Source organism: Dreissena polymorpha, chromosome 11 (genome assembly GCF_020536995.1).
Source record: "Dreissena polymorpha isolate Duluth1 chromosome 11, UMN_Dpol_1.0, whole genome shotgun sequence".
Lineage (NCBI taxonomy): Eukaryota > Metazoa > Mollusca > Bivalvia > Myida > Dreissenidae > Dreissena > Dreissena polymorpha.
This window is the reverse complement of record NC_068365.1, coordinates 64,249,715-64,277,214: the sequence shown is the minus strand read 5'-3', so window position 1 is coordinate 64,277,214 and position 27,500 is coordinate 64,249,715. Positions and strand designations below refer to the sequence as shown.

General features: G+C 36.1%; 1 protein-coding gene across 5 annotated transcripts in view; it reads right to left on the bottom strand.

Moving 5' to 3' along the window:
• LOC127850995 (calmodulin-A-like) overlaps positions 1-27,500 on the bottom strand; it is a 47,761-nt gene that overhangs the window by 8,835 nt on the left and 11,426 nt on the right. The window contains exon 1 of one of the 5 annotated variants that reach the window (XM_052384413.1): positions 19,115-19,226. The exons of 1 other annotated variant lie outside the window; for it this stretch is intronic. Coding sequence is in view for 2 of the 4 variants with exons in the window: in XM_052384410.1 (XP_052240370.1) it covers positions 1,436-1,444 (9 nt within the window). In the remaining 2 variants the exon portion in view is untranslated. Of the gene's footprint in view, positions 1-1,435; positions 1,649-7,405; positions 7,672-9,017; positions 9,552-19,114; positions 19,227-27,500 lie in introns of those variants that run through there. 3 more of the 5 variants (XM_052384411.1, XM_052384412.1, XM_052384410.1) reach the window with 3 other exon arrangements.

The following is a 27,500-nucleotide window of genomic DNA, read 5'->3' as shown; positions in this document are numbered from 1 at the left end:
TACGCATACAGTAAACAGGTGTTGTGCTTAAAGTGACATTCGCTGCCGAACGTAATATTATAAGTAAGTTATTTATCACATATTAACTTATTTGATTCTGCTCCATGAACGCTACTACCACCACTGCATCTTCTACTTCAATTACAACTAACACTACTATTTCTATTAAAGGGATCTTTTCACGCTTTGGTAAATTGACAAAATTGAAAAAAGTTGTTTCAGATTCGCAAATTTTCGTTTTAGTTATGATATTTGTGAGGAAACAGTAATACTGAACATTTACCATGGTCTAATATAGCCATTATATGCATCTTTTGACGATTTTAAAACCTAAAAATTATAAAGCGTTGCAACGCGAAACGATTGAATAATTTGGAGAGTTCTGTTTTTGTCGTTAAATTTTGTGAAACTACGAAGATTGCTTATATAAGGTATAAAATACGTTCATTATGTGTGCACGGCGGAATAGCTCAGTAGGCTAAAGCGTTTTTACTTCAGGACTCTGGCAGGACTCCAGGGGTCACTGGTTCGAAACCTGGTCCGGGCAATGTTCTTTTCCTTTTTTTAATTTTATTCTTGATTTTTTACTGGAGCTTTTACGATCCAATGTTTACATTTATCGATATAAAACATTTAATGAATAAGTTAAAAAATGCCAAAATCTGTGAAAAGGCCCCTTTAAGTACTATTACAAAAGCAACTACTTCCAATTATAATGATACAATAACAAACTAATACTGCTACTACGTCTTCTACTACCACCACTACCACTTCGCGTTAAGCCTATTACAACATATTATAATAATAAAATAAAACAACTACCGGGTACTAATGGTACTACTGATGCCACTGATGAAACTATTACTAACAGATCATAATAATCATCATCTACTACTACTCCTAAACCGCTTCTGCTACTACTACTGCTAAGTACTACTAGTAGTGGTGTTTCAATTCATATAACATCATCAGCGAAAACTGCAGGAAAATGCATTGCTTAAACTTGTGTTTGGAGGTATTAAAAGCAGTCAACAAAATGTCCCCACCATCGCTACTATAACCGTCGCCATTTTAATTAAAAACAAGAGATGTGTTTGTCAGAAACACAATTCCCCCCTAATGCGCCGCTTTGATACATGTTTATTTTTTACCTTTGACCTTGAAGAATGACCTTGACCTTTCACCGCGCAAAATGTGCAGCTCCATGAGATACACATGCATGCCAAATATCAAATTGCTATGTGATGGGACATAGAAGTTATGAGCATTTTTCGAAACCTAAATGCAAAGTGTGCCGGAAAGACAGACAGACGGACGGACGGTCGGTCCGATCACTATATGCCCTCCTTCGGGGGCATAAAAAGTGTCATCAGAAACAACACCATCACCAAACCAATTCAACAAAACAAATGCAAGTTTTGTACGAACCACTTACCAGGGGCATCTTTTATGCAATCCAATTTCGTGTCTACCCCGATTCATTAAATCATTCAAGATTTTCTCCGCCAACTGATAATTGCCAGTACTATTAAATAAGTCCCCGCGATTCACACACACTTTACTTAGCATCTTTCGTTCCCGAATATATCACCGCGCATGTTGTGCTTTGTAAAATTAGTGTACGAATTACGTCCCGGTCAAACATTTACAAATGTACATTTGATGCAACAAAGTATCATGTGACATTGTAATAAGGAGGCACATGGTACATTTTTGCACCAATGGAGCGATTAATAAATGAATGTGACGAAAATAGCTTACACCGTGGATAACTGTTTATGTTTTTACACACATATTCAAAACAGGTCACGGTCGGGGAGATAAGGCTACCTAAATTTGGAATTAACTGTCACTCTATCAGTTTGTAAACAATAAATATTTGGATATCAGGTTTTCGAGTAGTACATAAACTAACCGCGTTGTGCGTTCAACCGTTGAGGCGATGTTTTGATTATTCAAGTTTTTGAACAACCGAAACGTGAAATGCAGTGAGAGATCTGTCAGTGCATAATTATTCGAGCTTCGTTCTGGGAAAACGGGGCTCAATGCTTGTGCGTAAAGTGTCGTCACAGATTAACTGCACAGGCTAATCGGGAACAAAGTATCTCGCTTTCCGTTTTTTATGGTATTTTATCTTTTTAAGTTAATCTCTTCTTAGCGAAAATTCCGTTTAGGCGGAAACTGTCATCCCAGATTCGCCTATACGGACTGCACGGGCTAATATAGGGCGACACTGTGCGCATAGGCATTAAGCCCAGTTTTCCCAAAACGCGACTCAATTAATCTTGGTTCCCATTCTTGAGTATACACAGTTTATTCTAGCCCAGTAGTAAATGAAAACCAACCAACTAGCTACAGCCATTTTAAATATCGAATTCAATGAGTGACCTAAAGAAGTAGCTACTATAAGTTCAAGTTTAACTTTACATCTTAATGTCTTTCAATTTGTGTATTCAATCGTCGTATTTCAAATACTACTACTACAACAGTTCTCTGTGTTTACTGTACATCTTACATTGTTTATCTACATTTATGTGTCTCGGTCACCAATCTTCGAGATCCTCGGTCACTTTGTTTGCCCTATTAGGTTTCATGTCACGTTCTAATACACAAATTTTAAATTGCTACTTGCACCCATCTGCATCGCCATCTGCGTCAATGTCAATCGCTATCACCGCTGTTTACCATCTAAAATCATAATGTACTAAATTACATGCAGCAAAAAGGTGCACTTCTTTTATTGTAACCCAAATAATTGATACTGTATTATAATGATTTGTTTACACGTCAAATAGCTCACAAGTGTGAAAAATAGGATATTTTGTGTTTTTATTCCCACACATTTTAAGCCTCGCGGATGAACTTTTTTTATTGGGGGCATATTGTAATATAATCGTCCATTCGTTATTATATCCCGCTTTTCGAATTACTTATAATTGGACAAGCTTTGAACTGATTGAAATGATATCATATGACCATTAATTATGGTTTAATTTCATATTTGCCAATGATTACGGGTGCGATACAAGAGACGCCTCATGGGAGCCCTACCGCCCTTATAGGGATCAATAAACTCTTCATTTGTAAAATTGGTAAAATTGTAAAAATATTGTAAAAATGTGCACTAATATTTAAAGACCAGAAGAGGTGGTCGCAATAAAACAGCCGGTTTAAACATTAATGGTATTGAGAAACATTAGTTATGGTCGTTGAACGGAGGTAGTTGCTAAATGCAGGTGGTCGCAACCAAAGAAACGACTGTATATGAATACGTTGAGAGTTTAATAGAACGATTTATAATCTAGTACAATCAATTTATATTTGTATAAACATTTTTTTTTCAAGTTAACGTTCGTCTAAATCAAACTGGTCTTGGGATAAAAAACGACAACTTCACAGGTTGAATACCATTTTAAATTAGGTGGTAATTGATAACGTTTATAAAAGTTATTCGATAAATCTTTTTCAACGGCCAGTTTTTTCCGGTAAACCGTCTTATAGTAATTGACCAATTCCAAAAACATCGCTTACGCCTTTTTTATTAAATTTGTATTGTCTGTATGTCAATAATTTATATAGCCTCGTTCTGACGAAATTGGGTTACACGATAAAACTGTGCAGTCCGAACCGGCTAAAATGCATAAAACTGTAAGTCATAGTGGTAAATGCATGCGCGTGAGAACGCTTAATGATTGACAGAAAAGAAATACATTGTCGAGCAAGTTTGTGCATACGACAAAAATAAAGACTGACGGACAAACATCTATGGAGAATCCAGTATATCCCCAGTTTCTTTGCGGGGGTTTAAATACACAAAAGGTGCCCAGGGACTTTGCAACCAATACTATCTGGTAATTTTCATATAAAGCAAACTATTCGCGCGTACTATGAAATTTCATAACCGCAACATATTCATAGGAAATTAATTGGGTTATTAAACTGTGATTAGATAATAAAATTGACCATAATTAGTATATAATTCCACGTATGCACGTACTTCATTTCGAAATATTAGAAGCAGGCATTGACAGCAATGTAAAATTCCAATATAAAATTGTATTTACAACTGGATAAAAATCTTTAATAAACGTAAAATGCATAGTCAGCCAAATTTTAATGGGACACTTAACGATATCATATTTCAGTATTTGCAGTTTAGTCTTGTAATAACTGTGTTTGAATAGAATCAAATCCGCGCTAATGTGTTCATTATACTTTACAAAGTGGACTCGCGTCATACAAAAATGGGTCTTCTGTGATATGCGGCCAGTGCAGCTTCAGACAAGCCTGCGCATCCCCGCGATCTGGCCAGTGGCTACAATGTCCACAAAGGATAGCTCCTCACAACGCTTAATTAAGTTTAAACCTATTTTTAGCTCGATTGCATCGAAAGCCTCAGGCTTATTGAAACGCTCTCGAGTCCGTTTCCTGGGCCAGTACACCAATACTTGGTGTATTTGGGGAAGATCTAAAGAACGCCCCCGAGTGGCGATCAAACCAGTGACCTCTCGGTCGCAAGGCTGTCACCATTGCATTAAACCATGGCGACCTCGCGAATGCACAGGCTGGTCTTGACCTACGCTGGTCTGATATGGCATAAGACCAACATGTGCATGACGCGGGGCATATATCAAGCAAATTCAAACAATATTAGTCTCTGAAATATGCGTAGATGCACATTTGTGTTACTTATGCTACCTACTTTAGAAGAAATACGTTACTACTGCCCACTGCTTTTGGTAATTGTTTCTTATTACCGGCATTCATTGTATTGCATATTTCATACCAAAATATTGTATTACCCTGAATTAAACTGAACATGATTGACTTTTGTTGAACATTTATTACAATGAAGGCAGATAGTTCCTTCAGAGCTCTGCTTCAAAGGTGATCTGTTTTGTTTAAAGTTTGTTTTTACAGCCACAGCTCCGAGTTATGATTTCGTTATGTATGCAATTATATTTTATAGCGGATTTTATAGTGCATTTCCAATGACATTCCGGTTAACTGCAGTAAAATGATGCTGCGTGCATTGTACTTTTAAACCGGAAAAGGTCTTAAGCGGCGCTTTTATTTTTCCCTTCTGATAACCATCCAGGCTGCATGGTTGTATAATGCTAAGAACGTAAATTTGCTTGAAGTTATACAATTTCTGAAAAATTGCAAAAGCGCAAAAAATGCACAGTATATAAAGAATAATTTTAATAAATTGCACTTTCATCAAAAAAATAGTGCGCATACTAAATACAATTCAAGTGATAGTTTTGCCCTTTAATAATCATACATTTTTTCAAACAACAATACAAGACGAAATACGATACCCTAGTATTAGTAAATCGATTACGCATTGTTTGTATGCCAATGATGATGGCAACGATAATGAAGAGGGAAAAGCCCACAGCAATATTCTTGCCATAGTTATCACTAGTTAATTTGTTTTTAAACTGCTGTCATGACAATGAAGTATTCACGTTCATGAGCCTGAAACCTCGTGTGTGTGTGTTTGTGTTTTTTTAATAAATAAACTGATAAACTGCGGACAAAATGTTTCAAGCTTTTTCAAAAAGCTAGTTGCCCGGACGAATTACCAAGTTTGTTATTTTAGTTGACTCGCCCGGATTTAAATCTACTCGCCTGGGCAAATGGGAAAGGACTCATGTCTAGCCTTCCATTATTCAGGTGGACACTTGTTAAAGTACGTTCCTAGATGTTAAAGCAATTTGGTGGTCAAGTTTCAATTACTCTTAATTGCGTCGAAATACTGCATACTCAATTCAGTAGATGTAAAACTAAACATTCTTATTATTTCACTGCTTTATTATAAAAAAAATGCATACGTAGTCGCCGCAATATTATTTAGACAAATGTATCCTTTCAAATAAAATGTTCGCTGTAAACTTTTTCCCGGTTAAAAGCATAGATCACACAAAAGGCCCTGAACAGTTATGGAAGTAGATCACGATTGAAAAATTGTTGTGCGATCATCGTATATGATAATATTGTTAATGTTGATTTCCCTAAAGAGCTTACAGTCCTATAAATAGACTCATACAATTAACAACAGACTGGATCAACATCACGATCCACATATACAATACATGCGATTATACACACATACGTAGTAATTCAAATGTCAAGTAATCTGTGAACATTGGACTGTTTATCGTGAAAATATATGAACGGCCGTAGATATGCGCATTACTGCATTGCTATAGTGTAGTATTGAGTATTTAAATGATATATTGCCACATCGGGAATCATTTTCTACTCATTCTACACGTATGTGCGACTAGTAATGCGACTATTGGTTGAAAAAAGTAAATTAGGCCTCGCTTTGGGAAAACGGGCTTTAATGCATGTGCAGAATGTGTCGTCCTCTATCAGCCTGAGCAGGCCGTACGACACTTTCCGTTTTATGTTATTTTTCAAATAAAGAAAATATCTTTTAAGAGAAAATCCAGTTAAATACGTATTTCACGCGTTTGTAGTCCCTTAGAAAAGTTATGTTTAATTTTAGACCTTTCTTACAAGATTCAAGTTTTTGATGCTTCATCTCCAAACCTCAGATACTGATGAGAAGCAAACAGCAAACATCATACAACCTGAAAAGACTGCGAGTTACTCGCAGGCTGTTCTGGTTTATATGCTGGTTGCAAAAGCCATTTTCACTTTGCTTGGGAAAGGGTTAACGCGGAAAGTGTCGTCCCTAATTACTCTCTGCGGACTGCATCGTCTCTCTTCTTTTATGCTAAATGTAATATTCATTCGTGGGATTGGTATATAACTGACACGTTCACAAGTTCGCGTGTTCAGTGCAGTTTGTTAAACGCAATCCGATTATAGTGTTCTCTAACTCTCTTTCTTACACAATAAACTGTTTACCGCGAGTCGAATTCTTAACAATACAAAATGTTCAATGAGATCATGTTCTGCCTATAATATAAATGGGAAGCGCTCTGCAAAAAAGGGGCTTAATGCACGTGCATAAAGTGTCGTCCCAAATTAGCCTGTGCAGCCGCACAGGCTTATCAGGGACGGCACTTTCTGCCTATACTGGATTTGCGCTAAAAAGAGATCTCCATTCAACGAAAAATACAATGAAAGTTGAAAGCGTCCTAAGTGCATTAACTCTTTCAGTGCGGGAACCGAATTTTCAAGGCCTTTGCAAACAGTTTGGATCCAGATGAGACGCCACAGAACGTGGCGTCTCATCAGGATCCAAACTGTTTGCTATTCTGATAATATTATTTGAAAAAAATCGAAGAAAATGCTCATTTTAGAAATTAAGAAGACGACATTTTAGCAGAAGACAAATTTCTCAGCATGCAAAGGTTTAAGCCCCGTTTTCCCAGAGCGAGGCTTAAATAGACAAAACATATTAGTCAGCAATACTGAATGAACTTACCGCGGGCGATTTCACTCCCCCGACCGAGTCAGTATTCCCTTAAACACGTAGGTGATAAAAACAGCGCACGACCGCCTTTAATGTTTATGACTGCCTCGAGCGCTTCAGACTTGGTTTAGTTTGATATGTGCTATAATCAAAATGATAACACACTGCGGGTGGATTTTAATGTCCCAATGACGTCAATCGGGCCGCATGGTTGCGTCCGTACACTACCATAGCCACCGAGGCTAAAGGACAAGTCAGTCGCCTTTGTCAGACCTCGTTAGAGTTGCTCGTACAATAAATACGTTTATTTATACATATGCAAAGATTTCTCTATAAACATTTTCCAATATTGCCTAATTTTAAATCGCGTGCGAACGGCATTGAGTGTTATTGAAAAAGGCCAGCCAAATAAATCCGATACACAAATACGGTTAAGCGGAAAATTGCTATTTATACTACTTTAAAGACGATATCAACCGAATATAACTGAATATTGATTTCACGGCAGGGTGTTTACAAGAACATGAATAGTATTATAGTTGTTGTATGTCCCTAAATGTCTAATCCGTACTAAGATTTAAAAATTGTATTTTAACATTTTAATTCTATTCATTTATTTCCGGAATGATTCGGACATTATCGGTATGCCTCGTTCTGTTCGAATGTCCTTTTCCTGGTTAGCCGGTCCGACGCTAATGAACATGAAATAGTCGACAAATATAATATTTTAATAAATTTGCAAAATAAATAGACTATAATAGACGTTTCCAGATGTTTTATTCCCACCGTTAAGTGTTATGCAAATTTATGTTTGCAGTTGCGATTGTTTATATTTAAACGCGTTCTTACAAATGAGAACCGCGAAACTTGCCCCACATTAAGTCGCAGTGAAGTTTATTTATTAGTTTGGTAAGCGATATATAACGAGTTTAGTTATTAACTTATTATAAATATTTAATGTGCGGATCTATAAACTATTATAATACTGAAAGCCCGTTCAAAGTTAATCACTTAAATACGCGTACATGTATTAAATACATAACTCATGCGGTGAAAAATAGTTACATAACTCTCGTAAGGTGACACTTTTGCTGGGAGAAAAACTTCTTCAGAAATGTGGGTTTAAAAAATGTGCAAACTGTTCATGTATTGTTATTAAACAAACATTAGTTAGCCTCGCTCTGAAAAAAACGGCGTTAATGCATGTGCGTACGGTATTGTCCCACATTAGCCCGTGCAGTTCGCACGGGCTAATAAGGGACAACACTTTTCGTCTGGACTGAACTTTCTTAAATTATTAAAATTTCCTTTCAACGAAAAATCCCGTTAAAGCGGAGAGTATCGTCCCTGATTAGCCTGTACGGACTGCACAGACTGTTCTGGGACGACAATTTATGTCCGGTTTTCCTATAGTTCTTAATCCCATAGCTTAATGTTGCCAAATTTCTCTGTTTATCGAGACACTTCCGAGTCACTTTTCTCGGGGTTTTCAAAAGCATTAAAAGATTCAATAACTTCAAATTGTATCACTACATGTATTTATATTTTAACATTTATTATTAGAAGCAAAGCAATGTGAGAAGTGTGAGAATTGAGTAAACGAAAACAATTTATTTAAATGTACCATGACGATCAATGACACGGAAATGGTTCTGGCTGAAGGGTAGGGTGCACGATGGCGGTTTAAACGTATTAACGTGTGGGTTGTTCAATCGCGCTGTAGGAAAACGTTACTTAATGTGTGCCTCAGACTAACATGTGTAGCCCGCTTATAGCACAGGCTAATCTAGGTTGGTATTTAATGCACATGCATTAAGCCCCTTTATCCCAGAAGGAGGTTCAAGTTTAAACGCGGGTATTATGGTTCCTTGCACATTCGCGGGTATTATGGTTCCTTGCACATTCGCGGGTATTATGGTTCCTTGCACATTCGCGGGTATTATGGTTCCTTGCACATTCGCGGGTATTATGGTTCCTTGCACATTCGCGGGTATTATGGTTTCTTGCACATTCGCGGGTATTATGGTTCCTTGCACATTCGCGGGTATTATGGTTCCTTGCACATTCGCGGGTATTATGGTTCCTTGCACATTCGCGTTTTGTTTCCTGAGCGTCACAGCGTAATATGTTCCTTTAATAATATGTAAATTGGTATTCACAGTGTGTTGAGCTGATAATAATCGTTGTGCCCAGGTATCTAATATATATCACAACTGAGGGTTATCATATTCTATAAATAGAACGGTTGGGAGATAATTATCTAGTTATCAACATTTTGCTATGTATGTTCGATGTATTGTGTTTATTCTGTAATCGATATAATACACCAGATGGTGCTGCTGATGCTGATGGTGATGATGATGATGATGATGATGATGATGATGATGGTGGTGGTGATGATGATGATGATGATGATGATGATGATGATGATGATGATGATGATGATGATGATGATGATGATGATGATGATGATGATGATGATGATGACCATGATGATGACCATGATGATGCTGATGACAAATACGATGAGGATGATGATGATAATGACGATGATCATTATGATGAATCAGCACAAACTATTAACTAGTTCTACAAAATGCGCTGTGATTTGAGAGACCATCCCTGTTACCAAACATATTTTTGTCTCAACACATATGGTTATTAGTAACTAACGGATGAGATTTTGATCAATCAAATATAGACGATTTCTAAAAGTTTATTGCCCAAATACTTCAAAAACAGCGTTGCATAAATCAATTGTATCAGATATTTTACCGACCAATATATAAAAAAACGCGCATATGTTATGGCAAAAAAAAAACACAAATGCATGTGATTATAAAAAAAGAAACACCCAACATAGGCTCAAATTAAAATATATGACTATCATAACGATTTACATGCAAATGCATATAATATAATATGATTATAACGATATTACCGAACAGTTCATACACATATCCATAGTTCCAAACACACGACAATCCATTAAATAAAACAGAAATCTGTCAGTAGGGTCGTGTTTATAAACGGGCGGATGTGACTTGCGACATGACTGTGAAATATAAGATGAATCTGAACAGTAAAAGACAAGAAAAATCTCAACAGACGCTAGCTTAAACGCTGTATAAATGAACTTGAAACGTATTTATATTCAACAGATCTGTTACGCATTTTGTGATTTGTATAATTCTGCAACCCCTATCGCTTTCCATTTTAAACATACATATATTATCATAAATTTTGCCACAAAGCCAACAAATATTCAAAATTGCAACCTACTAGAATCATGAAAGAAAACTTTATACGGCTAAGAGTCATCTTTGCAAAAAATGTTATCATACCGACATCTGGTTATGGCGAATAATTTGAAGAAGTTGTATTATTATTTAAATATGATTCATTCAAACATACAATACTACTTATACTAATTTCTATATAGATCTACATGATACACAATAAATAATTAAGTAGGTCTGTGATCTTAAGTTCGATAAATGTGTGAATATGCAAGTAATGTATGTGTTTTGTTTTTATACTATAACCTATAATTATGAACTGTTCAGACTGTGTTAAATCATTGTATTATTTGTTTTCAGTGACACAATATTCTCATTATAATTCGAAAAGACTTTGATGTCGTGTATGTCATGTAGTTCATTGTATTTTTATTTAGGACTATCAACGAAAACCAGCATTAATTTGTTCGACTTGACGATCAGTATGGAAGGGAATATCCGCCAGTCCATTCATGTTGCCAAATGACAATTACATATTGCTAAATGACAATTGCATACTGCTAAATGACAATTGCATTTTGCTTTATTTTATTTGTTACAAAATAACTGCGTCTTCCTTGCGTTTTATGCTTGTTTTCTATCAGTCAGTGAAATGTTGCGTGCATATTTCTTTTTAATGTTTACTCGATGTATGTAAATCATGCATTCTTTCGAATTAGTGACAAATGAATAATTTCTGTTAAATTGCTCATGTGGCTATCTTCTTGTTGCTGAACTATTATCATTTCAACACTTACTTTTGCTAGAAACGGGCATTTTTTGTAAGTTCTACTAAGCGAAATGAATAAGCACAAGGCAGCAGCTCACATGAAGTAAACCGAATGCCGAATGCATTAAGACGAATGCATTAGTAATACTGAATTCATACACGACGGAGAACCAGAGTTTTCTGTAGTTTTCGGTAGTTTTCGTAAAAGGTTAATATTTAGAACGGTGTTGTATTATATATCTACCAGATGAATAACTGTACTGCGTCGTTTCGAACGTATTTTCCACTGTTCTTATTCACGTAAAGGTTACTGGTTTATTGTACTTGTTTATTAGGTAAATTGCATACGATTGTAATCCCCATTTCGAACGTTGAGTTGTCATTTGGTTTGTGATTAAGGTCTATTTGAAGTTAATGGGCGTAATCTTGTTTTCATTTACACGTCACACGGCCATAGTATCATTGTACCGAAGGTGGGTTACGATGATCAAAACGTCTAACTATTGGCTTGTTTGAATTTAACTCTTTATTTCATACTGTTTTCATCGCATATCTTCGTAACACTGTCTTTATCTAATAAAATCGTACCTAAGTTGGTAAAATTGTATCTTATTCAAATTATTCATTTTAATTGTTTTTTACTAGTTTATCCCCAATACGGCATGGAAATCCATTTACAGAGCTAATTAAAATGGAAAGCAGTGTGATAAAATAAGTATGCACAGTTACCTCATTAACGAACAAAAATAATTAAGTTTTCTGGAATTTAATGGTTTCTCTTTTTCATTTCAAATGTTTATATTTCTCATACTTTTTTTATACTATAATCAATATATGTTGACCATCTTTCACCTATTTCTGTATATTGGGTTCGAGATGACATTGGAAAGGTACCAGTTGACCAAAAAACAGGTATAAGTTGACCAAAATGGATTTGAGTTGACCACAGTACGGGTTGAACAGTTACTTAATAGGTGTCTTCAAACAGACACATTTAATGAAGATTTTTCTTTTATAGACTTTAAGGGTAGGTCGATCTTGTTTTTCTTTGCATCTATAATGTGTAGCTCAGTGACCCAGTTAATGTTTACGGTTTGTAACTCAGGGTTCCTGGGTATGATACTCACATGCGGTGCTGATTTTTTTCATGGGAGTGTCCTCTGGCGAGGCTGCAGAGCCCTAGCCTAGTACTGGTGAAAGCCAGGAAGCAAATTAAGTGAATCTTTGCCTCAATGTAAGTTAAATACACGGGCATAAACACCATACGAACAAACACATCAAGATGTTAGTAAATGTAGGATAATGGGAGGGGGGGGGGGTTGAAGATTTCCCATAAAGACGGTACTTAGATGATCAAAGCAGATCATATTTCTGTGAAAAAAGTATAGAAACTTAGATCAGCAAGTGTCATATCTTACTACGTAACAGTTATTATCTCTCTAATCTATCATTATACTACATAACGGTGACTTGTTTTTATAAATAAAAAATGATGTACATAATTTAATACAGAGCAATGACTGCGCACTTAAACCGCCTCTTTAATACAGAGCAATAACTGCGCACTTTAACCGCCTCTTTAATACAGAGCAATAACTGCGCACTTAAACCGCCTCTTTAATACAGAGCAATAACTGCGCACTTAAACCGCCTCTTTAATACAGAGCAATAACTGCGCACTTAAACCGCCTCTTTAGGACTGTGATTGTTCTTCTAAACATCAAAGCGTTTAAAGTACTCGGCGACTGATAAAGAGAATTGTTCACTTGAAACTAAGTGATGTCTTAAGCACACACACACAACTAAAAAATACCACCAATTTGAGAATTTATTGGAAGAACTTTGTTTTCTATGAAACCTTGGTCTGCTCAATAGTTGTTTTAGATAATACATTGTTATCACTTATAAGCTAGTGTTGTAACATAGTGTAAAACACTTTAAAACAATTCCCACAAGATGATATTCATGACATAATTATGTTATCAAAATTTATAAATGTCACTTCCCTCTAAGACAAGACATTCATGCATATAACTGTATACTCGTTATTTGAATAATTATATACCACCATGTTTTTAAATCGACAAAGCTAATTGTAAATTAAAAATACTGCAAGCTTAAGCTATTGGTTTGGTCTCTTTAACATATCAATTTAAACAATCAAACAACTACTATCCGCGGATTAATGAAGGATGTTTTGCATTTGTATTAGAGTGTTTCTATTGAGACACATGCCTGAACCATAGAAAAGAACTATGAGTGTTCTCCTTAATAAGGAAGTTTTTAGGTGGCTGGTCTATTCATACTGTTTAGTCTTCAAGTATATGTAAGTGGTGTATGAAGCACATACTAAACTTAACAATACCATCATGCGACTATCTACTTGAATATTTTTGTGTTTTTTTTTTATGAAATTGATTGCCCTGTTAACGAAGATTGAAGAAGCACACTTATTATCGTAACACATGTTTGTAACACTCAATATATGATGAAAGGTTTTTGTTTTTGCGTGACATTTTTTGTTTATAAGTATGCTATCATCAAACATTTAAACGCGATTTTTCGACCCCCCCCCCCCCCTAGCTCTATGACAAGACAATCATTCAGAGGAATGCATACACAATTTTATTCTGATGTTTCAAAAACCTCTGTGCAAACGATTGTATACATAAATTTATAAATAATGTCGTCATAAGTTTATGTGTTACAGTGATTAATGTCTAAATCAAACACTGCTGACCTTTTTCAAAGAGATAGCCATAACAAATTGTATTTTGACATAACCTATCTTATAAAACATAAGTTGAACAAGGGCTGTTTGTAAAACATGCATGCCCCCCATATGGGCTGTCAGTTGTAGTGACAGCCATTTTGTAAATATGTTTTTTGTCACGGTGACCTAGACCTTTGACCTAGTGACCTGAAAATCAATAGGGGTCATCTGCGAGTCATGATCAATGTACCTATGAAGTTTCAAGATCCTAGCCATAAGCTTTCTTGAGTTACCATCAGGAAACCATTTTACTATTTCGGGTCACTGTGACCTTGATCTTTGACCTAGTGACCTGAAAATCAATAGGGGTCATCTGCCAGTCATGATCAATGTACCTATCAAGTTTCATGATCCTAGGAATAAGCGTTCTTGAGTTATCATCCGGAAACCATTTTACTATTTCGGGTCACCGTGACCTTGACCTTTGATCTAGTGACCTCAAAATCAATAGGGGTCATCTGCGAGTCATGATCAATGTACCTATCAAGTTTCATGATCCTAGGCATAAACGTTCTTGGTGTTATCATCCGGAAACCATTTTACTATTTCGGATCACCGTGACCTTGACCTATGACCTAGTGACCTGAAAATCAATAGGGGTCATCTGCCAGTCATGATCAATGTACATATCAAGTTTCATGATCCTAGGCATAAGCGTTCTTGAGTTATCATCCGGAAACCATTTTACTATTTCGGGTCACCGTGACCTTGACCTTTAACCTAGGGACCTGAAAATCAATAGGGGTCATCTGCTAGTCATGATCAATCTACCTATAAAGTTTCATGATCCTAGGCATAAGCGTTCTTGAATTATCATCCGGAAACCATTTTACTATTTCGGGTCACAGTGACCTTGACCTTTGACCTAGTGACCTCAAAATCAATAGGGGTCATCTGCGAGTCATGATCAATGTACCTATGAAGTTTCATGATCCTAGGCCTAAGCGTTCTTGAGTTATCGTCTGACAACCACCTGGTGGACGGACCGACAGACCGACAGACCGACCAACCGACAGACCGACAGACCGACCGACATGAGCAAAGCAATATACCCCCTCTTCTTCGAAGGGGGCATAAAAATAGCCGCATTACATTCAGATAGAAATGTACACAATCAACATCTTAGCACACCAATCCAAAATTATATAGAAATTATTATATGTTTTAATTTAATTTTAATTTCCAAAGTAGCTGTCAGATATCCTTGATATTTGAAACATACAGATCATAATCACTTATATTCTAGAATAACAAAAGTCAATCTAAAGTTAATATTGTCGTACGATTTTTGATAAGACGGACCCCTGAATGCAGTAGTGCAATTCACATGCATATGTAGGTTTTAAACTTATATTGCACCAGTTTATAGATTGTTTTGAAAACAATTGTATGATCATGGTCAAGTTGCATATGTCTAGTCATAAACAGTATGTGTGGGATACACTAGCAATAGGAACAGAGGGACCATTTTGTTTTCAGATGATGTTTATGTAATGTGTGTTTCATCCTAATATTTATTTAACCAGTATGCCATGTAATACATATATTTTCTAATAAAATTGTAAAAAGGGTTATTCAGTATTTAGATTATTTTGACACGCTTTTTCATGATGGATGACTTCATCCACAGTCATTACAAGAAAAACAACAACAACATAATTGAGCCTCGGTCTGGGAAAATGGGTCTGAATGCATGTGTGTCAAGTGTTAATCAGGGCAAATCAGTGATGTAATTTTCGCTTAATGGAATTTTTCGATAAAAAAGTCTCTGACTGAAAGTGTTGTCCCTGATAAGCCTGTGCTGACGGTACAGGCTAATCTGAGAAAACATTTGGAGCACGTGCATTGAGTCCAATTTTCCCAGAGCCAGACTCAAATGTTAAAGCAATGCCCGTTAAATTAAGAAATTTATCCAATGACAAAATAGTGGTTTGCTATTTATTGAAAATCTCATAATTGTTCAAATAAAAAAAGATTTATTCATTATTTACAACAAGATGCACAATTGGCATTTCATGTAAAAGCTATTCAAACTAGATGAAAAATTAAACTGGTATTTATGATAAACAATACCATACTAAAGAAGCACAGACAGTTCTCACTATTCCATTCATAGCAATTCATATTGAATTCAACAACTACTAGAAATGGCGCGGCAGAGGCCGACGCGTATCCCCACGCCGCATGTTTGACCCAGGGGGTACCCCAGGGTTGGTAATGGGGCCATGCATAGTTGAGATTGACCGTATTGTCATAAGAGATATTCAGTATAATTTGGAAGTGAATCGGTGTAGAAATGAAGAAGTGAATGTCTTCGTTTGAACATGACATATCTTTTTTATTGCGTAAATCGATTCCGCTTAGAACGGCCTTTAAGAAAAGGTATGGTTATGGGGGTCTCTATGTGCAAAATGTTGCATTTATTTTCGCTTAAAGTCGTCACTTTTACATTGAATTATATAGGGAAACTATTTAGTATATTATGACCTCCAAGCAAAACAATAGGCATTTTGTAGACAGGTAAGTTTTTTACCATATCACCGCTTTTTGACGGGAATTCCAGAGATAGTCGATGTATCACGGTTGATACCGGAGATTTTGATTTTGATGTTTAGAGTGATCTCCCGGCAATAGTTATTTACGCTGCAATTTGCGCTGGAATTAGGTTTTTTAGTACTGGTTCCCATTTTCGCATTGTGAACTATTTATATTGGCGGTGTATTCAAAACCGAAGACTAATTCTAAATCAGAGACGCACTAGCAATCGACTTAAGAAGTAATATAGATCCACAAAGATATTAACAGCTTGTTAAATTCAATAGCAACATAGCCAAATGCACATAGTTAAAGAAAGAACGCCGTTAGAATAAGCATTAATACAAATTCCAAAAGTTTAACTGCAGTTGTCAATGACACACACGAAGTAAAGATATATATGAAGTAATTATAAACTTATCAATATGTGACAATGAGATGAAGTGTTTGCATTGCAAATGTAACTAGGCAAAATACAACTACCATGTATCAGAAAGCATATGCTAGTATTTAAAATGAGACTGTCATTTAACATCATGCTTGGACTGGCGGATATTCCCTTCCATAGATCAGTATCATATCCCGGACAATAAAATGAGTGGATATATTGCAGTCACTCTGTATGTCGGTCGGTTTATCGGTCGGTGTGCTCTCATACAATTCCCAAGGCTTTTGGTCAGAACTTTTTGCTCATTTCTTAAGCGATTGAATTGAAACTGAACGAAAATAGCACCCCCCTTATCATAAAGTGCAGATGTGCATGACCCTTTTGCTAGCCCAATGATCATAACAGCCTCTGAGTTTTGTTCCCTTGTACCAAAACAAACATGTATTCACGGCAGTTTGTTTGTATTTTTTTAAATAAAATTAAATATAACTAAAAAATATATGCATTTTATCTGCGCATGGACTTTCGGGAAAATAACGTCGATTGCGAAATTCATACAAATAGAAAATGAATAAACATGCTGTTCATTTCTTATTAGTACACTGCTAAGAGTATATGAGCTACAATTGTAACACTCTATTGTCCAAAAATGACAGCTACAATTGTAACACTCTATTGTTCAAAAATGACAGCTACAATTGTAACACTCTATTGTCCAAAAATGACAGCTACAATTGTAACACTCTATTGTCCAAAAATGACAGCTACAATTGTAACACTCTATTGTCCAAAAATGACAGCTACAGTTGTAACACTCTATTGTCCAAAAATGACTTTAATTTGCCTTCGCCACCGTTTTAATTTCGGTTTCATCTGTGTACAACGGCATAACAAGTGTCACTTCGCCTTTGATGAATGAAAATCAAAGTCGTTATGTTTCGCCCAAACAATGACGAATATAACCTCTTATTTATTACGGTGATGAATAATCGTATATAAATTCCCATACGCAAAAAGGTCACTCGGTGAGGTTATCCAATCAGAATCCAGAGTTCATGCGAAGGTCAAAGAAGTTGTATTTAAATATTGATAATACTATATATCGTTAACAAACACGACACTTGGTTTCTCTTAACGGTTCGCTGGATTTAAATATAATTCACGGACTTATTTGCATTTGCGGTATGCACATTTTTACGAAGACGGTAGTTGTTACTTAGGTAACATTAACATAGCAGTAACGTGCTGTAAACCGCGTCCTATATGCTAATATTCGAAGCATATATGTTCGTCGATTATAACAAATGATGTAAATGTCAACATATATAGATGTAGCGGCCGTGAATAAGGCAACAAAACAACACCGTAAAATTACAAGTTACACATTGAAATGGCTAATCGTTTGTTGGGTGGATTGTTGTTGATAAGTGTTGTTAAATGTCCTTTTAATTTATTGATTTATTGAAAAACGCTTTAGCCTACTGAGCTAATCCGCCGAGTACGCATGTTTGACGTATTTTATACCTTATATAAGCAATCTTCGTAGTTTCACAAAATTTAACGACAAAAACAGAACTCTCCAAATTATTCAATCGTTTCGCGTTGCAACGCTTTATAATTTTTAGGTTTTAAAATCGTCAAAAGATGCATATAATGGCTATATTAGACCATGGTAAATGTTCAGTATTACTGTTTCCTCACAAATATCATAACTAAAACGAAAATTTGCGAATCTGATACAACTTTTTTCAATTTTGTCAATTTACCAAAGCGTGAAAAGATCCCTTTAAAAGAGAAATCCATAAAAGCGGAGAGTGTCCACTCTGATTAGGCAAATCTGGGACGACACTTCACGCACAAGCATTCAGCCCAAGTTAAACCTGGAGCGGCATATATATAATTAAGTATATATACTTTGATAAACGTTAAAATATTTTACAAGTTTATCTGAAAAAATATTCTCAATTAATTGCAAACATATGTTCATGGAAGAAATAAAAAAGTGCACTTGACTTACCGATCTCCTGTATAAAATCACACTGATGTAGGCTAGACAACACCAATATATTACATTTATTCCGCTATTTATTCCTTAAACATGTAGCGGCGTTTGGGGGGTTTTACGGGCTAATGAAATGAAAAATCGCATATGCGCATCGTGAGAAGGATTGTCATATCTTTATAGGGACTTGTCCACTGATTGTTCGTACTTGAAAAACATGCAACGTAGTCTCGCTATGGGAAAACGTTTTTAAGTAACGCGTCGTCCCAGATTAGCTTGTGCAGTTCGCATATGATAATCGGGACGACGCTTTCCGCTTTAATGGTTTTAACCGTTTCAAGACAGTCTCTTCGTTGCAAAAATCCAGTTTAATCGGACTGTGTCGTCCCTGATAAGCCTGTGTGGACTGCACAGGTTAATCTGATACGGCACTTTTCTTGCATGCATTAAGCCCCCTTTTCTCGGCGCGAGGCTCAATTAAATGTATCAACTTGCAAGAATATTGTGGTTGAAATTATCTTGTGTTATAATATGAAGGAAAAATGAATGCATTATATCTTCTCTTTGATTAAAACCTGGGATCCTTATGAGTTAATTACTACACTCAACCACTGGGAAATAGTTGCTTACAAAATAATCGATTAAACAAAGAAACACTTTTGATTTTTCTATTTTGTTTGATGATTATTCATAAACGATTCGATGTTTGAAATTATTTTATTAGTCACCAGTGTCATTTTGCTTGTTTGCATATTATGAAAAACATTCTGTTTTGAATCTATGATAAGTCTTCAGTATAAGCCCCTATATCAATACTCAACTCTCTGAGTGCCAAAACTTCGGCAGGTTTGGCACACAATCCTATGACGTCACGAGTATATGTGCACGGTTTTATGGCGTTCTGTCATATTGTAAAGCAGAATCGTTAATCTACGCTGACATCTATATTATGTATGACCGAAAAGCCAGTTTACGCAATAACACAGGTAGGATCATGTCTTTGTTAACCATTTAAGTGCCTTTAGAGAGAGATTGTATCATTACCTAGATCACACTGGCTTTATCCGACCATGGATCTATTTTAGCTCATAAGCGAATCAGGGCGATATTCGCAATAGTTGACAACATATTTGAAGCTATCGAACATTGCCAACGATTGATTGTTATTTACAAGTTCGCACAAAATAAACTCCAGCATGAATTGATTGCTGAAAGGCTATTCGTCAGCCTTAGATATTTGTATATTGGATAACTACAAGCACCCAAGCTCCGCTTCGCATGTCGACAAATGTCGAGACACACGTAATAATAGCGTCTCACAATTGCGTTTTGGTACGTTCCGCCTTGCCAAAAATCGATTGGATATCATGCATTTAAAAACATGGATTACTTAAATTGGGAAAAAATATCATGAAATTGTGATTGTATTATTGTTATATCAGTAAACTAAGCCGTAAAACGATATTTTCAAATTACATATTTTAGTTTAAACGTATTTATTCATTTCGTAATCATACAAATCAATACATTGTTGGCAACAATGCAACAGTTGCAAAGTATAAATTAATGGATTACAAAACAAGCGTAAAGCTTATATTAATTCTTTTCCATGGCGGAGTTGACTCATATGTTCAGCATTTAGGCGGCCACAAGAACATGGATGCGCTCACGTAAATGTTAGGATTGTGATTGGATCGGGTTCAAAGTTTAAACGAAATCATGGTAGTGCGGATATATGTCATACAAACAAAATGAATAGTTGAGTAAGAAGGTATTGAGGCGTAGTGTCACAGAGCCCCCTACTAGGGTCGGGTAAAAGTCCATGCAGCATCGTTCTACGAGTCAAATCGTTTAGTTGCTTCAATAAACTTCTGGACGCGAAAAAAAAATATAGTGTTTTCCTGATAGGTCAGATGTTCGTCACCATTAAGGTTATTTACGGTTGTTGCGCATGGAAGATTAGTAAAACAATGTTGTCGTATGTGCTGATACATATTTTACATATTTTATACTGGACAAAACACCTTTTGATCGGTTACGACATTAATTAGGTGCGGGTCATTCGACTAAAGAGCCTGTTCTTTTTTTAATTAATATTGGATATGTTATCCGCTTTAAAAACTGAATTAACATTGCTCAATTGAAACGTCGATATAGTGGAGGTCACACTATACTAATTTAAATGCTATCTAATTTAATGTAAAACCTTCCATTTTAGTAAAACATTAGGTAAAATTCTAAGCTGAATGCATTTGAGAAATACATAAGATATGTCATACGATATCTTAAAAAGAACTTGACAAAAATTTAATTTTACTGGTTAATTAACGTTTCTTTCACGCTGCTTTTTGTTGAGTATTGCCCGCCTCGCGAAAGTTTCCCGCCGTAGGTAAGACAACAAAAATAAAGGGAAATAGACTGCACATATCGCCCCGTGTGTGCAAAAAGGTAGCATGTGCCTTCATATTGCAATGTCACATAGCATCTTTTTGAACCAAGCGGTCGATATTTACTACCAGAAACAGACCCCTATATAAGTAATAAAGTAGAATTTCTCCAGTGCCATTTTAAATCGATTTATGAATGTGTATATACACCATTTTCTTTACATTTGAGCGTTCATAATGCTTCGTAACCTAGCCAGAGTTGGTAATCACGTGATAGTCAAGATGGCGACGTCCATGCCGAGGCATGATTTTTTTGCCGCTTTAAACACTCTACTACTTGTATTAATTTTATATGCATTCCAGCCATATCAACAAGAAAATTACTAGAGTTTTTTCGTATAAATATGCGCCTTATATCTCGACTTAACTCGCTGCGAAATGACCGAATTTCATTTATACCAAGACACTTTGCGGGTTGTTAAGTCGGGATATTGGACTTTAATCACCTTTTGACTGAAATGGCTGGAAGGTAACCGTAATATAAAAAAATAAACAAAAGTAATAAAGGGTATAAAACGACGGAAAATAAATGTCGCCGTTTTATACCCTTTGCATGGATATCGCCATCTTGACTATCACGTAATTACCCCGTGCTAGCGTGTTAAAAGGAGGTCTTATGATTCCAATGCTCAAAATCGCATAACTGAAATGTATTTCCTTCCACAAAGATCAATACAATAACAATTACAACAGGTTTTGAGGGAAGAGCAGAAAATGATTAGCAATAATACAAAACTTTATCTGTCTTAAACGAACTTTTACTTCATTCGTTTATGCTCGCTTAAAACGATTTGTAGCATGTACATTAAACAAACGGTGCTTTTGTTATTATAATATGGCCGCAGAAATGGCGATCTTGATAAAATCCAGGTTACCGTTGTTGTTTTGACCACCATTGAAATCATGTTAGGCAAAACAGATTTAATTTTGTGTCACTGCCGATTAGTTTAAAGTCTTCCCCACACATGTAACGAGGCGTAATCGATAGAAAAAATCAATAACATAAAGAAATCATAGGTACTGTCTAGAAAGCGGCTAGTGCGACTAGAATTTACAGCGAATGATAAACACAACAATTAGTTTGAGCCAATGTTAGCTTCGTAGAAGGTGATCTTTGCTGTGTCATTTATTCACTCATTATTCCATTGACTTATTCCAGTACTCCAGTCAGTCATTCAGTCAGTCGGTCGGTCGGTCGGTCGCTCAGGCAGTCGCTCAGATAGGCAGTCAGTCATCCAATTATTCATTCTTTCATCTCTTTAATTATATTAAATGCCTATATTTTGTTTTATATTTCATTTTAACTCAAATAAGCCTTTCGGTCTATCGCGTTCGTCCCCAGTCATCATTTTCTAACTTCTGCGTACAACAAAATTGCAAAACTGCAAAAGTCATCTTACAAAATATTGAATGCCAAAACGGTTATCACAGGCATCAGCCGACAATCTGATCTTCTTGACCGATCGGTTCTCGATGATTGTGTTTGCCTTGTTAAACGCCAAAGGACACAGTTATTTGCCAAGCTATTGACGTCAACATAATTAGATCAGGCGCGCGAAAATAGACTATAGGCAAGTATCGTAACATAGGTTGAACAGATGATGGTCGCGTAGTAGTAAATGGACTACAACTATCTATAATTAAACCGCTAAGTGAGTCGTTATATTAGTAAAAAGCACTCACTCATTCGCTCACTCACTCACTCGATCACTCACATACTAATTTACACATGCACGTCAGTCAGTCAGTCAGTCAGTCAGTCAGTCAGTCAGTCAGTCTGTCAGCCTGTCAGCCAGTTCGTCAGTCAGTCAGTCAGTCAGTCAGTCAAACCCATTGGTCCATTTCGTTCTTAACTCGTCCGTGAAAACGTCTGCTGAAAATGGGACACCAACACTGCAAAACATTATCTGCAAAATATTGAAGGCCAAACTGAACTCAACCGACAATCTCATTTTGTTGACCGATCCGTCTACTTTGTTCCCAGCCAAAGAACATATGTCTTTGCCAAATCATTGATCTCTATATAATTATGTCAGTCACGTAATGTTACATTATGAACCACGGCCTTTGCGAAAACTGGGCTTAATGCATGTGCATAAATTATCGTTCCATATTATCCTATGCAATCCGCACCGTCTAATAAGGGACAACACTTTCTGCCTAAAGGGTTTTCGGGATGGAAGAAAATTCCTTTGAACGAGCAAATCCATAACAGGGGAATGTGTCGTCCCTGATAAGCCTGTGCGGATTGCACAGGCTTATCTGGGACAACTATCTAAGCAAATGTATTCAGCCCCGATTTTCCCAAAACGAGGATCATATGTTAGTTTAGTCAAATCGATTAGTTGGATGCTTGTCTCGTACTACTAATAAGACATAAAATAATACACAAGCCGCGTATAAAGTGGTTTTATTAGTAAAAAAAGAAGAACTTCTAGTAGTAGATGTAAACTTTCAAAAGTAAGAACAGAGGTAATGTGTAAAAAAAATAACCGTACACTCAAAGTTGATTAAGCAATGAAAAAAGTAATAATATTAAAAAAATAATATTACGTAGTAGTGGAATAATAAGTAGTATTAGAAGTAGTGGTGGGGTTGGTGGTTGCGGTTGCGGAGTTTGTGGCGTTTGCGGCGGCGGCGGCGGTGGTGGTGGTGGTGGTAGTGGTGGTGGTGCCGGCGTTGGTGATGGTGGCGGTGGTGGTGGTAGTGGAAAGAGTTGCAAAATTATAAGTATAAGCTGTTGTTATTCTTCAAGTATTCACTCCGTAGCAATAGCAGTAGCAGAAAGATTACAATAAATTGTGGTTATCTGCATGTTGTTGTTATTTTTCTGGGTCCGAGCCCAGTTGAGGGTTACTTTTTATTGTTTTTATTTTTATTCTTGTTTTTTACTGGAGCATTTTAGATCCAATGTTTACATTTATCAATATAAAGCATTTAATGACAAACTTTAATACATGCAAAAATCTATGAAAAGGTCCCTTTAAAGCATACGGGCAGAATTAAGAGAATCAAATGCAACTGACTTGAGACAAAACACCATCATGGAAACACACGTCTGTCCGAAGCGAATCACTTAAACATATTCTAGTAAAGCCAATTCACCTTGAAGCAAACCTTTCATGTTCCGTCTTCGTATCCCTGTGTAACAATTGAAGAAAGAAATCAACCGTTAAGAAGAAATCACAATACAACCACAACAATTTGTTTAACGTAAGGAGGGAGGTATGGTCCGTGAAACAGTTTTCTTATTATATGGGTCGCGCTCTGTGAAAACGGGGTTAAATGTATGTGCGTGCAATGTCCCATATAAGGCTGTGCAGTTTCCACTGACTAATCGGGGACAAAACTTTCCGCTTAGACTGGAGTTATGTTGAGAATAGATTTCCTTTTAACGAAAACTTCCATAAAAGCGGAAAGTGTCGTCCCTGCCTGATGGGGACTGCAAGGCTTATCTTGGATGGCACTTTGCAAACAGTTTGGATCCAGATGAGACGCCACAGAACGTGGCGTCTCATCAGGATCCAAACTGTTTGCTATTCTGATAATATTATTTGAAAAAAAAACACGAAGAAAATGCTAATTTTAGAAATTAAGCAGACGACATTTTAGCAGACGACAAATTTCCCAGCATGCAAAGGGTTAAGCACAGTTTTCCCAGAACGTGCCCAGCATGTTGCTTCTGATGCTACTGTGGGCATTGGATTCTCTGCCAAATTAATGTCGGTTAAAACATTTTGATCGGGATCGCGGTTGTCAGATACGATTTGGGTTTCTCTGAATCACGAATGTTTCGGGATCGATCCAATTTGGCGTGAGTGATCCAGATTGAATGACTCTCTACCCGTGTAAACGATTTTGCCGAGCGGCGTCGCAAAATGAAGATTTTTGCATCAGTTTATACAAGGAAGGTGTTGGTTATTATGGATAAGCTGTGTTTTAATCGAAGGATCGTGGCTTATCGAAAAGCTGTGATTTAATGTGATTTAATCGAAGGATCGTGGCTTATCGATAGCTGTGATTTAATTGAAGGATCGTGGCTTATCGATAGCTGTGATTTAATCGAAGGATCGTGGCGAGTTTTGCTTATCGATGCACTTTTGAGTGCGGTTTCTGGGGAGAACTTGAACAACGAGAAAGATTGTACGCAAATTTGCCTTACTTCTACTAAAGGGTCGCCTCGATGAGAAGCGCGTGTTCCAAACACTGCGCTAACCGGACGGCCTTGTCGAGATGGAATCAGTACTATACTTCTTTTATTAAGCAGGTTAAAAACCACTTATAATCGATAGATACACATTCAACCTTGACGTTTAAATTGTAATGTGTATCTAAAAAGTGGAGATCAGAGCGCCAGTTCACCAAAAATTGTTAAATAAAATTAAAAAAAGACAGTTGTAATGAATTAAAAAAGCTTATTTAACCGGGAAAAAAGTTGTTTGTAAGAAACGCATTTAAAGCGAGTACATGTATACTCGATTTGGATGTTCCCGGTATTTATCAAAATTATGAAAACCAGCGATAAATGTTAAAACAAGAGGGCCTGAAAGGCCCAAAGTCGCTCACCTGAGATAAAAAGAAATTACCTGTTCTTTGCAGAACAAGATATCAATGAAACAAATGTTCTAACCAAGTTTCATGAAGAATGAACAACAAATGGCCCCCTGGCGGCCATGTTTTTTTAACAGAGCTGAACCATTTTTGAACTCTTCCAAGATATGTCCAAATTTCATGAAGACAATGTCTTCTAGACTGATCACATGTTTTCACTATATACATATAGAGAAAACTGCCCCACTGCCTTGTGCCCATGTTTTTCCACTTATCACGACCATTTTCAAACTCGTCTGAGACATCCACATAACTTATGTTTTGACAAAATTTTATGATGATTAAGCAACAAATGTGACTTCAAAGTGTTCAAAAGCTTGTTTACTATATAAATATAAGGAACCCCCCCCCCCCCCCTGGCGGCCATGTTTTTTTTATAGATCCAAACCATTTTCGAACTCAACTGTCGTATCCAGGTGTGGTAGTGCGGTCTCGTTTACTTACGCAAGTGAACTGGTAACGGGATGGTTACGAGTTATGTAACTTTGTGAGCACTTATGTAATGCGGAAATATTTATTCCATAATCGCTCATTTTCGGTCAGGATGACACTGCTGACTTGTTGTAATTCAATTAAGTAAAGGTATTTCCGTTTACTTGAATCATTTTATAAACATATTATTCAACAGTAGGCTGTTTTACACTTAACAATTTAGAAATATGAAAATGTATCAATTTTATATATCATTTCATTAATAGTGTGTATCTTTCATTACCGTTTTATTTTCAATTTTCTGACATCATTTAAATACATAAAGCCTGAAAATGATTAATCTTGATAAATGAACTCGGCAAATAAGAAAAGTAAATCTTGATTTTGAAGGTTATTCTGATTCTGTTTTTTATCTCCAGAAACTTATAATTGAAATTGTTTCTTTATTGTTTTCATAGAGTATCCATTTGATATTTGTTAAAATATCTTAAATATGATTATATAGAGTGAATCATTATGGAATCTTGTTTTGATATGAAGTTCCCATTTAAATTTCATATTTTTTGTTAATTGTTAAAAACATGCATTAAATACTCCCTCTGTGAAATAAAATATATCAAACAGTTCAACCAGCTTTTATTACTGACCATTGATATTAACATCTGGCATACAGCACAGTGAGAGGGTCAGTAAGCTGATTGGTAAATAGTTACACACAGCAATGATCAATATCTGGGGTCTAACAAATTCTAGAGCAGAACTAAAAATATATTGGGGAAAAATATGACTCAGCAGGTTAAACAAGGGAGATAGATACTGCAAAAGTGTGTACATGTTGTCTTTCTTTCACCTATCTCTTAGTTGATAGGCTTACCATAAGTAATAATGACTAAACAGTTGTTAATTAAATT